Source organism: Filicampus tigris, chromosome 8 (assembly GCF_054856515.1).
Source record: "Filicampus tigris isolate MCC_2025a chromosome 8, RoL_Ftig_1.0, whole genome shotgun sequence".
In the NCBI taxonomy this organism is placed as follows: domain Eukaryota; kingdom Metazoa; phylum Chordata; class Actinopteri; order Syngnathiformes; family Syngnathidae; genus Filicampus; species Filicampus tigris.
Window position 1 is genome coordinate 17,969,774 of NC_141224.1, and position 14,365 is coordinate 17,984,138.

The window sequence follows — 14,365 nt, forward strand, 5'->3', positions numbered from 1 at the left end:
ATCGTTCCACTTTCAAATTGAACCATCCTTGAATCGTTTCACACCCCAAGTTGAAACGATTGTTCTCTAAAACTAAACAAAAAAAAGAAAAAAAAACACAAATTCAAAAATAATTTAATAATTGACATGAATTGAATTTTATTTTTTTTTTCATGAGTCTCACTGGGTGGGCAGTCTGTCAATGTGGGTGGGCCTGTGCACACCCAGGCCCACCCATGGCTCAGCCCCTGCCAGTAAGCATCTTCTACATCCTCCACAGAACGTATCGACAGGCATACTCTTCCACTTGTTGCAGGAATCCAAAGTATACCCAGCAGAGGCAAGTAGGTTTCCCCTTTCCTGCTCTTTTCATTGAGAACATTTGATCAATTGTGTTGAGAGACCAGCTAACCAATTCCAGTATTTAATTTTCGGAAGAAAATGCAGCACATGGTCGGAATGATAGTTTTGACACAGACTGCACAAGAGGTCAGCAAGTAGGGAAGATACCCCTCAATCCCACTATGTCGACAATCAAGTATGTGCTACTTACCACAGGCTAACTTTATTAGCTAAAGCGTATCTGTGTATCCAGTATTTTACTATTTTTATTATAATCCTTGGAAGGGGACAGTGTGCAGAAATGACTGACATCTCAACTCAGTGAAGCTCTGTTAACTTGTAAACAAAATGTTTCAGACCATGTAGTCCTCCCATGACATGAAAGTGCCAAATCTTCATCCAGTTTAGCTGCCACATCATGGGTAAAGAAACTAGGTGTTGTGGGGTGCAGGGGGTTGGAGAAGTTATGATGTAATTTTTCATAAAATTAGGCAGCTAATAGAATTTAATAAACTTTACTTGGTTGTTTATATTAACACTCGGTGGGCGGGCAGGTACTCCATACAGCAAAATATTACTACTAATTAAAACATTTCCACAATATAAAGAATAATGACTTCCGATATGTAAAACAAAATACATTTCAGCATACTATGTTACAAAAAACATTACTAGCCTAAATAACTTCTTTCATCTTTTATATTTCTTGACATTGATCATGTAATTCATCTTGGAGGTTCTCTTCTTTCTCAAAGGTGTATGCGTGAGGATTTATTTTCCACAGTTTACACTTCCTCGGTGGATGTGCTGAACAAACGGCAGGACTTGGAGGGAGGAGAATCAGCAAAAACATCATCCTCCATACCTTCCTCAATCGGCTTCATTTTTGAAGAGGACTTGACAACTGGTGATTTTTCTAGACAGAGACACAAAAACGACACAAAAAAAGTGTAATTTGATGTAAAAACATAATTTGCCCTTTGTTGCAACAGTTTGACATCTAAGAACAACTGAAAACATGAAAACCTATTGTCAACACAGCAAATAATTCACATTTCAGAGGGTTAACATCCACATTAATGTTTCCACTTCTCTATCCTGGAACGTGATGGATTCTGTTAGACCATAAAAAGCTCTCAGGATGGGATCCAATTAACATAAACTGTTTCCATTTTACAACATTAAGAACCTTTGTGATAAACAAAAAGAGCCCTCTCCAGCAGTAAAAAGCCTTTTGAAGAGTAACAATCCTCCGTGCTTTTCGAGATTGGCTTTACCTGATACAAATATTTGGCTTAATGCATTTAAGTGCATAAATCACCTCTGCTGTTCTGGTTCAATAATAATTAGCGGTAGAGGGAAGATATTTATTTAATGTTTTTACATAAAAGCTGCTAAGAGCTTATTGAGTGTTATATTCACAATATCATTTATATATGGTATCGTATCGTATGGAATTCATTTCTTTCTACTACACTCGTGTGACTCATTGCTTGCTAAAACACTGTGCGTATACTTTTGGAATGATTTTGAAGCATGATCAATGACGACTTGTGAAGGGCAGTGTGGCAGGTTTACCATCATACACTTTTGATTGGCTACTTTTATTTCACTATTGCAGTTGTTATGTAATATTGAAAAATACTATTAGACAGAGATGGGCATTCCGTCCCAGGGACGGAACGGTCCGTCCCGGACAGATGCCCATTTTGGGTATGGGGGACGAGAAGTTTTTTTAAAAGGACGGACTCAGCAAGGACAGAAATGGGTTTTTGTCCATCCCTGTAATCGTCAAGTAAGTAGTAAATCAAGTGTTGATTTCTTTTATAAAGAAAGACCATTGTTCTCTTCTGAGATACCAGGGAGCCACCTGCCTGCACAAGTTCTTTATTTTCTGTGCATTCCCTGCAGTAACATTGTGCTCACAGGCATGGTCTGCCTTCTGCCTTCTCCGTTCAACACATGTAATGCCATGGATTACACCATTGGACATAAATTTCACTGATGAGGAAACAGGTGGAAAGCAATTTTGTTTTGTTAACTAACTTAACATTTAGTACATATCTTATCCCTTTTGCATGTAAGGCAAGGCAAGGCAGTTTTATTTTTATAGCACATTTCATGCACAAGGTAACTAAATTAGCTTCACACAAGCAAAGATAAACATTTACAAACACAACAGTTAACAACATTTCAAAAGTAAAGCAGAAAAATCAAAAGCAGCCAACAAAACTACTAGAATATACATTGACAACATTTAAGCACATTAGCAGAAAACTTTAAAAACGTTTAAAAGTAAAGAAATAAAAGTGGCTTTCTAAAATATATAAAAGAAACAAAAAAGATTCAAAAATTGTCTAGAGGACCTTAATCAACGGTATGATTAAGCTCAAACTAAGACCCGGAAGTGGAAGTGTTTCGTTCTCCTCCTAAAATAACAATGTGTTATTTTGCAATAATTATTTTGGAATAATTATTTTTATTGCAAAATAATGCAATAAAAACTGAAAACGTATTGCGTTATAACACAAATGGTTTGCAATAAAACGCAATGGTATTGCGTTATAACGCAATCTTAAATATTCTCGTGATGTCCCCCGGCGGGTTGCCCGGTCAGCATTGGTGGTTGTGTTGGCAGCTAAATGCTATTATGGTTGACACTTAAACAGTTCAATCCACTCACGATACTCCCAGCCACAAAAGCACTTTAAAAGGACGAGGTCACAGGACTATTATTTTTACAAATACGGACAGAGGGATGATGAATGAAGGAAGGGTTCCCTGGTCGCGGACGGAGGATGGACAGACAAAATAGGGTAAAGTGCCCATCTCTGCAATTTGACACTCTCAACACCATCTCCTACTTCTCACACTCTCACTCTCACACAACACAGCATTATCCAATGAATTAGTGAAATAGTGTTTTAGAGTCTGATGTCAGACATTCATAGACAATGGCAAAATGCTACATATTCTATGTAAATAAGATATCAATATTAGCTGGGGTGTAGTGAGGGGTGCTGTTCATGCATGCGTGTGTCATTCTTTATCATACCACACCCACAGTCAGGGTTTCATGACATAAAATTCACATATATCGAGAACAATACGCATCACACTCATAATCAACCAGGTCCAAATCAAAGCCAAAAGCATTTTGCTGATCTTAATTTACTAGATAATGCCATTTTCTTTGCTGTTACTTTACTTTACTATCTCTTTCAAATCATATTCAAAATGCACCATGACACAAAAATCTCTTAATTCTTCACATTTCTAAATGTTGCTTTTTACTTAGGTTTGTTCCTGCTTTTATGATGAGTGTATGCACAAGATCGATATATGTGTGCATTTTATTTCATAATGCCATGACTCTGGATGGTATGATAAACAATGACTTCTCAGCCATGTTGTTTGCTTACTGTGGTGGGAAAGTATCGATTCTGAATGACGTTGACCCATAAACACCTCACTGTGACTTACGGAGAGAGGATCCAGTAGATCCTCCTCTTAGGATCTGATTAAGGACATCATCACTGTCACTGGTGCTAGCCATGCTATTCCGCATTTGCATCATAGATAGCTGGGAGCACAGACTGGGCTGGCGGTCCATCTTCTTCACTGCCTGGGAATCAACAATAAAAATAATTGTATCATCTGCTAATGATGAGACTTATTGAATTGTTCTGAATATTGCTGAACCGACCTTGTCACTGAGTGTGGGGTCATTGAGAGAGTAGAGCTTGTTGGTAATGTCTTTACCAATGAGGTACCTAAACACCTCATTAAGGAATGTATCTGACTCCAGGAAGTAGGTGAGTCTCTCTCGAGACCAACACAGAAATTTACAGTCCTCCTCTGCCACAATGGTTACCTATTAGTCACATTATAAAATATGAAACAACACATAAACGTTTCACCCATTGTTAATTTAGATATAAATTGAAACACAAATCAAACAATGAGCCTCATTCAACAGTTATTGTGAACAACATTTGCTCCTTAGCATGTACTTAGAACATTTCTAAGAAGAAACTGACAGTTTCACAAAGGCTTCTTTTAAAGAACATTTGAGACTGTGAAAAATGTTTTTTTTTGTTTTTGTTTTTTCAGGGATATATACTGTATGTCATAATAATGTGTTTGAATATGTACGTACAGTTAATAGCCTACAGAAGTGGCTCTTAAACTTTGTGGGCCAAAATGTTGATCAAAGAATGTGACATTTTTATTCCCAGGAAGTACACTACCAAACAAATGTTTGGTTTTATTCATTTTCATTTTAAAATCATGAGAAAGCACTGTAAAACATTTGATTTGTAGTGTATGTTTTAAAAAAGTACCTACTATAAAGGTGGAAGTTGATTGCACTTAATTATGAATAAACTTAAGAACATATGTCATTGGTTTACAAGACCCATGTGTTTTGTCATATTTTACATACATTAAATTTAAATTTAAAAAAAAAATAATAATACCTGGAACTTCTCTCCTCTGTGCATTAAAGTGGACCGAAACTCTGGGGAATCAATAAATGCGGTGGTATAGATGTTGTGAAGAAAATGGCCCCGATAGGACACTTTCATCCTGTTGCACAGAAATTTTGAAGTCAGAATGAATACTAAAAACAAAAAAGTCATAATAATATAAACATGTTCCGACAGGCTGTTTTTTTCAAAGGTAATTTTTCATGAAACGGTACACACCTCCCTTTGAGAAGAATGCTGAGTCGTTCGTCCACAGAGGTCTTGTCCTCTGCAGCGTAGGCCTGCCCTTTCTTTAAAGCCTGTATGGTGCAGAACTGGCCCGTGAGTCGCCGGAACAGCGCCTCATTCACATGTAGTGGTTCAAACATCCGCCTGTACACAGACCTCAGCTCTCTGTCAATTTTAATCTGGGGGATCAGAAAAACAGTCACATTTCTTCTTTGCATAGCAAGATATTAGTGAATTGACAGAAATATACAGCGCAGCACCTCCAAGAGTTAAGAAAGGCACATCGGTTGAGGAGGAGTGGTATCGTATTGTATTGTGAAGTCCTGCGCTGATTCTGTCACATTACTTCCCCTGAGTCCCCCAGAGGTATATTTCTATTCTATCAAACTTGCATCACATTACTACAAGGCAGAACCAAACCCAGGAGAATATGTGACCTCCTTCCCAGACAATGCAAAAACGGGAGCCTAAATCCCAGCATAGATACAGGCACAGTCCCTCCCCCAACTGAAGTTGTTTAGTTAAGAGCAATGCGTAACTCACCGGCCTACGTTTGTACAAGAGAAACAACAAGTGCATGAAGTTGACCACCAGGAAAACTACGTTCCAAACCATCACGTCCATGTTACACCTGTACAAAGTTGCCCAAGCAATGAAGAAGCCGCATCCTGTCAGGGTGCAATAAAAATGAGAAACACAAAGAGCTTAAGGACATAATACATTTCAATATAAAATATCTATGCAAAATAACCAGTGGCTATAAACTACAGCTATCCAATATTGTTTTTTTTCTGTTCACTTTTTCTTACTTGATCCCTTTTCTTTTTCAATCCCTCTGAGACATGGCTCTTTGAATAGACTTTATAAATAAATGACCGCTTACAACCGTATCTCCCATGAATCTTGCTGCTTCCTGTCTCTTGTCTGGTTCCAAGTGGAACATAAACATGTTGTAAATACATTTTCCGTCCACCATTATATTCTTCCTTTATCTCTCATTCGTTGGAACTTTACACAAGGGGCAATCCTTTTAAGAACTTGAAAACAATTAACTAAAACAAACAATGCTAGCTTCCAGCTGTAATGCAACAATAAGAATGCCACCAGAAGGCGGCGCTCCCGGCAAACCTGTCACTAGAAGAAGGCGAAGCAGGATCATGTGCAGACCAAGCGTGGTGGGGATGACCAGGCCAAGCAGCAGAGACATGTTTCCCAGGTGGAAGAGAAGATGGTGGGCTTGCTCCCACTCCTGGCAAGCGGTAGCATTGGGCTCCACAGTTGAGAATACAGAGGTGGATGAGTGGAACGGGGGAAGGCTTGTGAAGAGGAGTGGGGAGGACGGCCCAGGGGTAGAGGACATCCTGCTACAGGGTCACCTTGGAGGAGAGGGCAAAACCATATGCCAGTGGAATTGAAAAATTACTCAGAGTTGAATCACTAAACATTGCCAGAGTGGACTTCTTTTCGAATCACTTTTAGAAGGAGAGTGTTTTCTGGGATGTCAAGAATGCAGAGAAGGCAAAGTTGCCAATGTATGCATTTCAATTAGTTGTTTTGTTCTGGATACATGGTGTCAACATTTGTGTCGTAAGTTAAGTACAGGACAGTGAACTGATCATGTTTCTGAGGTACAACAGCATGTGCCACAAAAACAAAATTACATTGCAAGGTGATGTTGAAAAAGCATTTTCCCATTGTGAAATGTTAATAAAAATATTTATGAAAATACATCTAAATGGGTGCAACTGTCAACCAAGCACAAAAACAAGTTATACCAGGATATAAGTACAGTTTACCATTCGTTTGAAATTATTTCATAATTATATTGGATTTGTTTTCAAATATACTCGGATGTAATGTCATTGAAGTTCAATTATCATATGCAGGAATAGCCGAATGTATGTAGGAAGTGCCAATATAAACATTTGTCAGTCTGTACTGAAAGGAAATATTTATTGAGCACGTGACCTCACAATACTTTTGTATCTTTCCCGAGGATGGACAACATTAATTTCACGGTGTTGTCTTTATCAGATGCTGTGCATGAGCTTAGCTCAGGCTGATGTGGACGTACAGGGTGGGTTGGGGGGGGGGGGGGTGCTTTTATAAATAGACGCGTGTGCACATGCAGTTTCCATTGTGAAATTTGTCACACAGAACTTTCTAAGTTTGTGCTGAGAAAATAAATAATGTATTTGTTACTTACCGATTTAGCGACGGCCAAAGGGTTATTTGTGGGGAGCAAAACTGGAGAAACTGGAGGAAAGACTTCTTTGAAAGACTACGTCAAACGAAGAGTCAGCTGCAGAGCATTTGCAGAACACTCTGATGGGAGTGTGAGAGGGGGCTGTGGGGGGCGGGGAGAGGGTTGGGGTGCCTGGTGCCTGCATGATGTACGTCGCACATTCCACGGGGTTGACAAGCAGAGACTAAAATGGACAAGGAGCGCACCTGCAGTTACTGGGAATTTCGACAGGGGGAGCCACAATACATTTGATCATTATTTTTGAAAAACACGATACACAGTTTGATACTCCGTCATTAGAAAACCACTATACTGACATATATAATAAAGATTAAAATTATAATGATTTTCACGTTTGCATTTGGCCAAACAACAACAACAAAAACAACAACAACAAAAATACTAGCGCACTTGATTTAAATGCCAAACTATAGTTCTTTACTGATATTACGGAGCAGAAATCATTTTAGTGGTTAGATGTTTTTTTTAATTGTTTGATGCATTTATTTCTGAAGGAAGGCCGACGAACCAGCTCAGATCTGGGTATAAATGGGTGAATTCAATTTGAAATTCCATATTGGGGTTCAAAATGGTAGAATGTTAAGGTATATAAATGAAAGAGTTTGTATTACTCCATGATGATGGATGGTGTAATATATTTGTTAGTTAAATGTATTTAATCATTTTGGAAAGAATACACATGCATGCTGAAAACTACATGTTCATACGTATATTTTATGCTGCACATACTGTGCAACTGACTTATACTGTATTAATTGACAAATGAGATTTCGGGTGTTCTTTACAATCATTTAACAGATTAATAGTAAACTGCAAACAAGGATGGTGCAGGAACCCCTAATGGGTCCAGGCAAGAGGGACCACAGATGCCTCCCAAAAGCATAAACCGGGACAATGGAGAAGAAATAATATTGTTTATTAAGTAATCAACATATAAAATAAAAACATGTAATTATTAGTATGTTAAGCTAAAGCAAGTAAAGAATTGTGTGCCACAAAGACTCAACATTTAAGATCTGTATGGGATATTTAATGAACAGCCATTTGCAGTAAAACCTCTTACGATTCATACATTTTGAACATGAAGCCTATACAAGAACATTCAAGGAAACACATGTATCATAATCAGTACCACTTTGGACGGACCAAGCTGACAGCAGAAACAATTAACATTTGACAATAACTGTGTTATTCGGTTAATAGGAGAAATTGCGGCATGGCTAATGACATAATCCCATTCTGTGTAAACAAATTCAAACATATTGTTGTTTTAACAATAGTAGTTTATATGATTTTAGATTAGATGGTCTGCTGTTTTACTGATGTATAAGGTGCAATAAACATTTCTAAAGGTTTATGGGACTGGGTCAAACAGGTAGACTTTTCGTACATGCGTGAACAAAGCTGTTGGTACGCGTGAACAAAGCTGTTGGTACCCCTTGTTAACGAAAGAACTAGACAAATTAAACCATTAAAATAGCAAGACTATCACGGTATCCTCGAGAGAAATGAGAAAAGCTAAAGACACCCAAAAATAGCTAATAGGAAACATTGGACTATTCTGAAGTGCTCTTATATGAACCCTGATTTAAATCCTGTTGAAGGATTTCAGCTCTATGGAAGGAGCTGAAACATGCTGCCTGGAAAAAACAGTCTTCAGAGACAACTGGAGCAGTTTGGACATGAAGAGTAAATATCTGATGAGAGGTGCAGAAGTCTCATTGGGGGGGATCATTTGTTTGCAGTGAGTGCTTCAAAAGGTCATACAACAACATATTAAGATTTGGGTACCATGATTTTTGTCAAGGCGTATTTCATGAGTTTTTAATAATTCTTTTGAAACACAATTTGAAAACAATTTCTGATTTTCATTGGTTAATTTACATGAAATGTTTATTACTTTTTTCAGATCAAAGTTATTTCTATGACCACTGTGTTTTTTTATTTAACAAACAATTTTGTCCATGTGTAAGGTTTGATTCTGAGCAGTTCTGGATATACATTTGATTGTTGGAGACTGTCACCATACAACTAACTGGCTCATATAAATGTGATTCACACATTTACCAAATCAAACTTAAGAACTTTGAGCACTTCTGAAATCACTTTGCAACCTTTTCTTTTATATTACAACCATATAGCACATACTCAAAAATAATCATTACTTTACACATCACATTGAAATAGATTGAACAAAAGGAGTCAAGTGGGCTCACTTGTTTAACATAATTTTGCACAAACACAAACAACTGAAACATCACATCCTTGGCAAAGGTAATTATACAATTACTGCTAATAACCAACATTATTGGAAGAGCACAAAAATTTCAATTGTCTGTCAGTATCTGACTAAATTGATGTAAACACCAAAAATAATTAACAAAATGTACTCATGCATGACAACACAACTACAATTGTATTTGTGATCAAGCAGACATTTCAGCCTGCACTGAGACTTTCATTGGGACATCTGCCTTTTCTAATTCAGTCCCCGGCCTGTGACAGTAACTTGGTAAGCGGAGATCATAGCGATGCCCAGAGCAGTTGAATGCGCTGTCATTAAGGGAGTACAGCTTCTCTGCAATGTCATTCCGCACAACTAGGGCAAAGATCCTGGCTATGTAGCGGTGTTTAGCAAAAAGAAGATAGAGTTTCTTCCTCCTCCATGCCACATATGTACATGGGTTATCAGCTGATAGCGTGACCTAAAGACAGGAAAATACACAGTGAGTGATTGCAAAGTGATTGCAGTGGAAACGAATACAACGTGACAGTCATGACATTATGACTTAACCGCAACTTATATGATTTTGCATGCGTATGTGAATGAGAGGTGACCTGGAATACACCCTCTTCTGAGGGTCTGAGCGAGTCCCATTCTGGTGAATCCAGAAACTGGAAGGGGTAGATGTAGTGCAGAAACTCGCCGTTAACAGTCACTCGGACTCTGTAGGACAAAATAATGACTTCAGATAAATGCATATTTTTTGACTATATTTCTGCTATCTTTCAAGCAAATTGGATTTGTGTGGCCTATTTGATATTATTCCTTCCAACACAGAAGTCAATCCCAGCTGTATGGTGAGACTAACACCCAGCCAAGACTGATCAGCAGTCAATTGCAAAACAATTGTGAAAGGGAATTGACTCCATATCAATTGTACAAAAATCTACTATGTGAACCACTACAATTCCAGAGGCCGTCATTTAGCACCATTCTTGCATGGCTTATTCTGTTACATCAGGTTAACCATCGGGATAGCCAAATATAACAATTACTGTAGGTTAATTAGACTTGACTAGAAAAATTTATTCTTTGCATGGTAAAAACACATGTTGAAAATGGAAGCATGTATTTACAATAACATTTAGTATGTTATATTAATACTTCCATTTACTAATGCTTGTCTATAACTGTTTACATGGTGCCTCTAATGTTCAGACTTAGACATCACAGTCAAGCTTTCAAAACAAGCTGACAATCTTGCCCACCTGTTGTGAAAATACAGTGGTCCTTTATATTAAAAACACTTTTAGAATTTGGAGTTCAACCAAAATTTGCTAGACAATATATCACAAAGTGGAAACAATTGTTGAAGTCAGCATTGTCATTGCAGGTGACATAAGCAAATCATCATGTGAGTCATCAGGAGACATTCTCCGGTTTGGTTTTGTCAAATACATTTTGTGTGCCATAAAAATGTTTGGCCTATTAACGGAGAACTTTTATTGTACTGGTCAACAGTTGTACTGGTACAACTGATGTGACGTCAGAGGTCAATTATGTTGGTCAGATGAGAGAGCTTGCCTTGCAAGCCACTTCCAGTTGATCCTAACAATGTGGCTGGAGTCATTTATCTGTGCAGGCAAGTTTATTGATTTTCGGTGCTATGAATTTCACTCTGTTAACATGTTTTTGAACTGGACTAAGGACCCAAATGATCTTTCAATACCAAGAGCAGCACAATCAGGCAACATAACCCAGAAACAAGTCAGACAAGGCCAAAGAAAAAGCAGAATGAAAAACTATTTGGAGGTGAGAGACTAGGGAAAACTCAGAAAATATAAAGCTGAGAACATGAGTGTGTGGTTAGGTTAACTTTAGGCATAGGTTGTAGTTTCTTTATCAGAGCTGGGCACCGGACCGGTCTGTCAAGCCGTCACTGACGGATGCCTGTTTTGCTGACAGTTGACGAATGACGGGAAAAATTTCACAATAGATGGATTAAGCATAGATGGAAACAACTTTATTCAGTCCGCCATTCGTCTGCAGCCTGTCATTAGTCTATTTTTCGCTGTGAGGCTTCGATGGCCGCGGCGAATGCGCTGAGGAAAAATTTGTTGTTGCTTGGGGGACAGATTTGAGTGACGGACGGCGGAAGGGTACCCATGCTGCAGATGGATGACGAATAATGAATGCTCAATTTTTCGTAAAATGCCCTGCTCTGTTCTTTATGCTTCACAACAGTATTGTCTTACATGGATCAGCTCTTGTCAATTTTTGAAGAAGTTGATAGGCAATCTATTTACAGGAATAACCTGTGTTGTAATAATTCTGTTAAAACAAGCTTGCTCTTAAACTTGAAGCTGATTTCAGGGTGATTTGTTACCACCCAAATTGAAAACGTATGTGCAGATCAAGGAAAGGTTTACTCCTGAACAATATGTTTTATCTCGGTTATTTAGAAATCAGATATCTTTGGCTTCTCAGTTAAAATCTGGTATTCTCCCTCTGGCCATTGAAACCGATCGCTGTATTAATATTCCTGAAGATAACAGATTATGTGAAATGTGTGGCTTAAATGATGTGGAAAGTGAATTTGATTTTCTTTTATATTTATACTTTATGATGATCTAAGAGAGTGTATGTTTAATGACATTGAACAACATAGCCTTGATATGTTTTATTGGCCAGATGAGGAAAATATAAAATCTTTTGATTTTGATGTTTTTGTAATTATGACTTGTATAAGAAGATAAGAGAGACTGTTTTTGATATAAATTTTTGTTGCTGCTGCTATTGTTGTTTTTGGTCCGGGCGCTGGGTTATTTTGATTGTTTTGTGTCTTATAAACCAATACGGGCTGGGCGTAACCACTGTATGCATGACACAATAATGTAAATAAAAACATTTTAAATGTCAGAATACTGCATTCATGTCAGAGAAAAAATGGTGGTATTAATTAAATGTAAATTTTAAAACAACATCTGTCTTCTTGCTTGAACGACAACATTGATTTTAGAGTTAGAAGTTTAGTCTCTTTTTTCCTACCGTCACCCAGCCTGAACGTGGCTAATGGGTGGGCCTGGAAAAATCAGGGTGGGCCTGAATATTTCTCTCACTGAACACAATCCTCCTGTCCTGACACATCGCATATTCTAATAAAAACAATTATGCCATTTTTAATATTCCAAAAAATAAAAAAAAAACACAACAAAACACTAATTAAAAATAATTCAATAATAATTTACGAACAATTTTAAAGTATATATTTTTTCATGTCTATGTATTTGTTTTTATTTTGCTTTCTCTTACTCTGTTGTCAGGTCAGCATTACAAATGAGAATCTGTTCTCAATTACCTTACCTGTATGAATAAACAAATACATCTTGTTCATCTTAACCGCTTTCATGAATTCAAATCCAACCAATTTTATCCATGACGTTTCCAAAATCCAAAGTATTTATAGTTTATTCCCAAAAATTGCTTGTAAACGAATAGTTTTCAAATATGCAAATTCTTTATTTAAACAAGTAATGTATCACCTGCCGGACATGAGCAACGATAGCTTATCGATGGAGGTCTTCCCTTCTATGGCGAAGAAGTGGTCCTTCTCTATGGTATGGATATTTCTGTCACAGCAGGAAACGATTTTGCCAAATTGTGAGAGTGATACTCCGATCTTCTTAAACACGCAGCTATAAAGCTCCTGGAAGTCCCTTTCGAATGAGACGCTGTGGATTCTGTAGGTAGCATGGAAAACCTGACCCAGACACACTGCGAAGAGCGCCAAACACCACAGGAACGCGTCGGCCGTACACGGGTCCGTCCAAGCCCAGAGAGTGGCGCACAAGAAGCCCAGAGTCAAGAAGGTGAACACATAGAAGGTTCCGTAAATACCGCTGCCACCCATGAAGCCGAGGAAAAGGAAGATGTTGGCGAGGTGGAACACCGAACTCTCGGAGCCCTCCCTCCATTTGTCACATAACGGGTATGCGTTCTCTGCGGGCTCCACGGTCAAGTTCATGGCTTCAAAGTTGGGAGGCTCCATCTTTGCAAAAGTGACGATGACAACTGTCAATGCATTCCAGCGTCAACGCCAAGTCTCCCGCAGAGCCAGAGAAGCGAGAATAATAGCCTACAAAACCGGATATAACTCATAGCCGACACCTGTCGCTGTCATACAGCAGAGTTTGACAACGGCAAAACCGGAAATTGTCAACATGTTAAAACAATAAAAAGGAAGTTATGTATTCCTACACTAGATCAGATAGATGTGATAAGCCTTTCATTAGCTAAATGAAAAAAAAACTGGCAAATATATTTGGTTTCGATAAAATGTGCTTGTCTGTCCAGATACTGTTCAAAATAATGTTGTTGTTGTTTTTTTTTTTTGACAATTCCTTTATTAACAAACAATGACATACATATACAACATATATCATAAACAATCATAAACAATCATAAAAACTAATAAAGAAATAAAAATAAATAAATAAAATAAACAAAAATGCTGGAAGGTCTTAAATAGAAGTAAAGAGATTACAGACACATTAAAAAGGGAACAATTTCAAAGTTTGGGGGAGCTTTCCTGTTTCTATCACCAGATCTAATTATTTCAAAAACACATAAAACATGATCTGAGATTAAATAAATAGTACTCTTTTTAGTGAGGTGTCAAAATCTTGAAAAACACCCAAAACAAAACAAAAACATTCTGTAGTAAGGTAAGATCAGTTGTCCAAGGTACACTTGCAAATGTCTTGCCAGTGTAGGGGTAGAAGTACACTTCAAAAACAGTCTCAGAATGGAAGTCTCAGAAGGCACAGTTTAGATCCATAT

General features: G+C 37.7%; 2 protein-coding genes across 2 annotated transcripts; both read right to left on the reverse strand.

Moving 5' to 3' along the window:
* Window positions 1-250: 250 nt before the first annotated feature.
* On the reverse strand, window positions 251-7,375 carry popdc1 (popeye domain cAMP effector 1). The gene is made up of 8 exons (XM_086038070.1): window positions 7,243-7,375; window positions 6,165-6,412; window positions 5,580-5,704; window positions 5,028-5,215; window positions 4,800-4,908; window positions 4,028-4,195; window positions 3,805-3,946; window positions 251-1,237 (listed from the first exon to the last, which is right to left on the reverse strand). The coding sequence occupies exons 2-8, from the start codon at window positions 6,394-6,396 to the stop codon at window positions 1,107-1,109; spliced, it is 1,095 nt and encodes a 364-aa protein (XP_085894196.1). The 5' UTR covers window positions 6,397-6,412; window positions 7,243-7,375; the 3' UTR covers window positions 251-1,106.
* A 935-nt stretch (window positions 7,376-8,310) lies between these two features.
* On the reverse strand, window positions 8,311-13,715 carry popdc3 (popeye domain cAMP effector 3). Its single transcript, XM_086038071.1, has 3 exons — window positions 13,069-13,715; window positions 10,136-10,249; window positions 8,311-10,002 (listed from the first exon to the last, which is right to left on the reverse strand). Exons 1-3 carry the CDS (start codon window positions 13,572-13,574, stop codon window positions 9,729-9,731), a joined length of 894 nt encoding a protein of 297 aa, XP_085894197.1. The 5' UTR covers window positions 13,575-13,715; the 3' UTR covers window positions 8,311-9,728.
* Window positions 13,716-14,365: the final 650 nt, after the last annotated feature.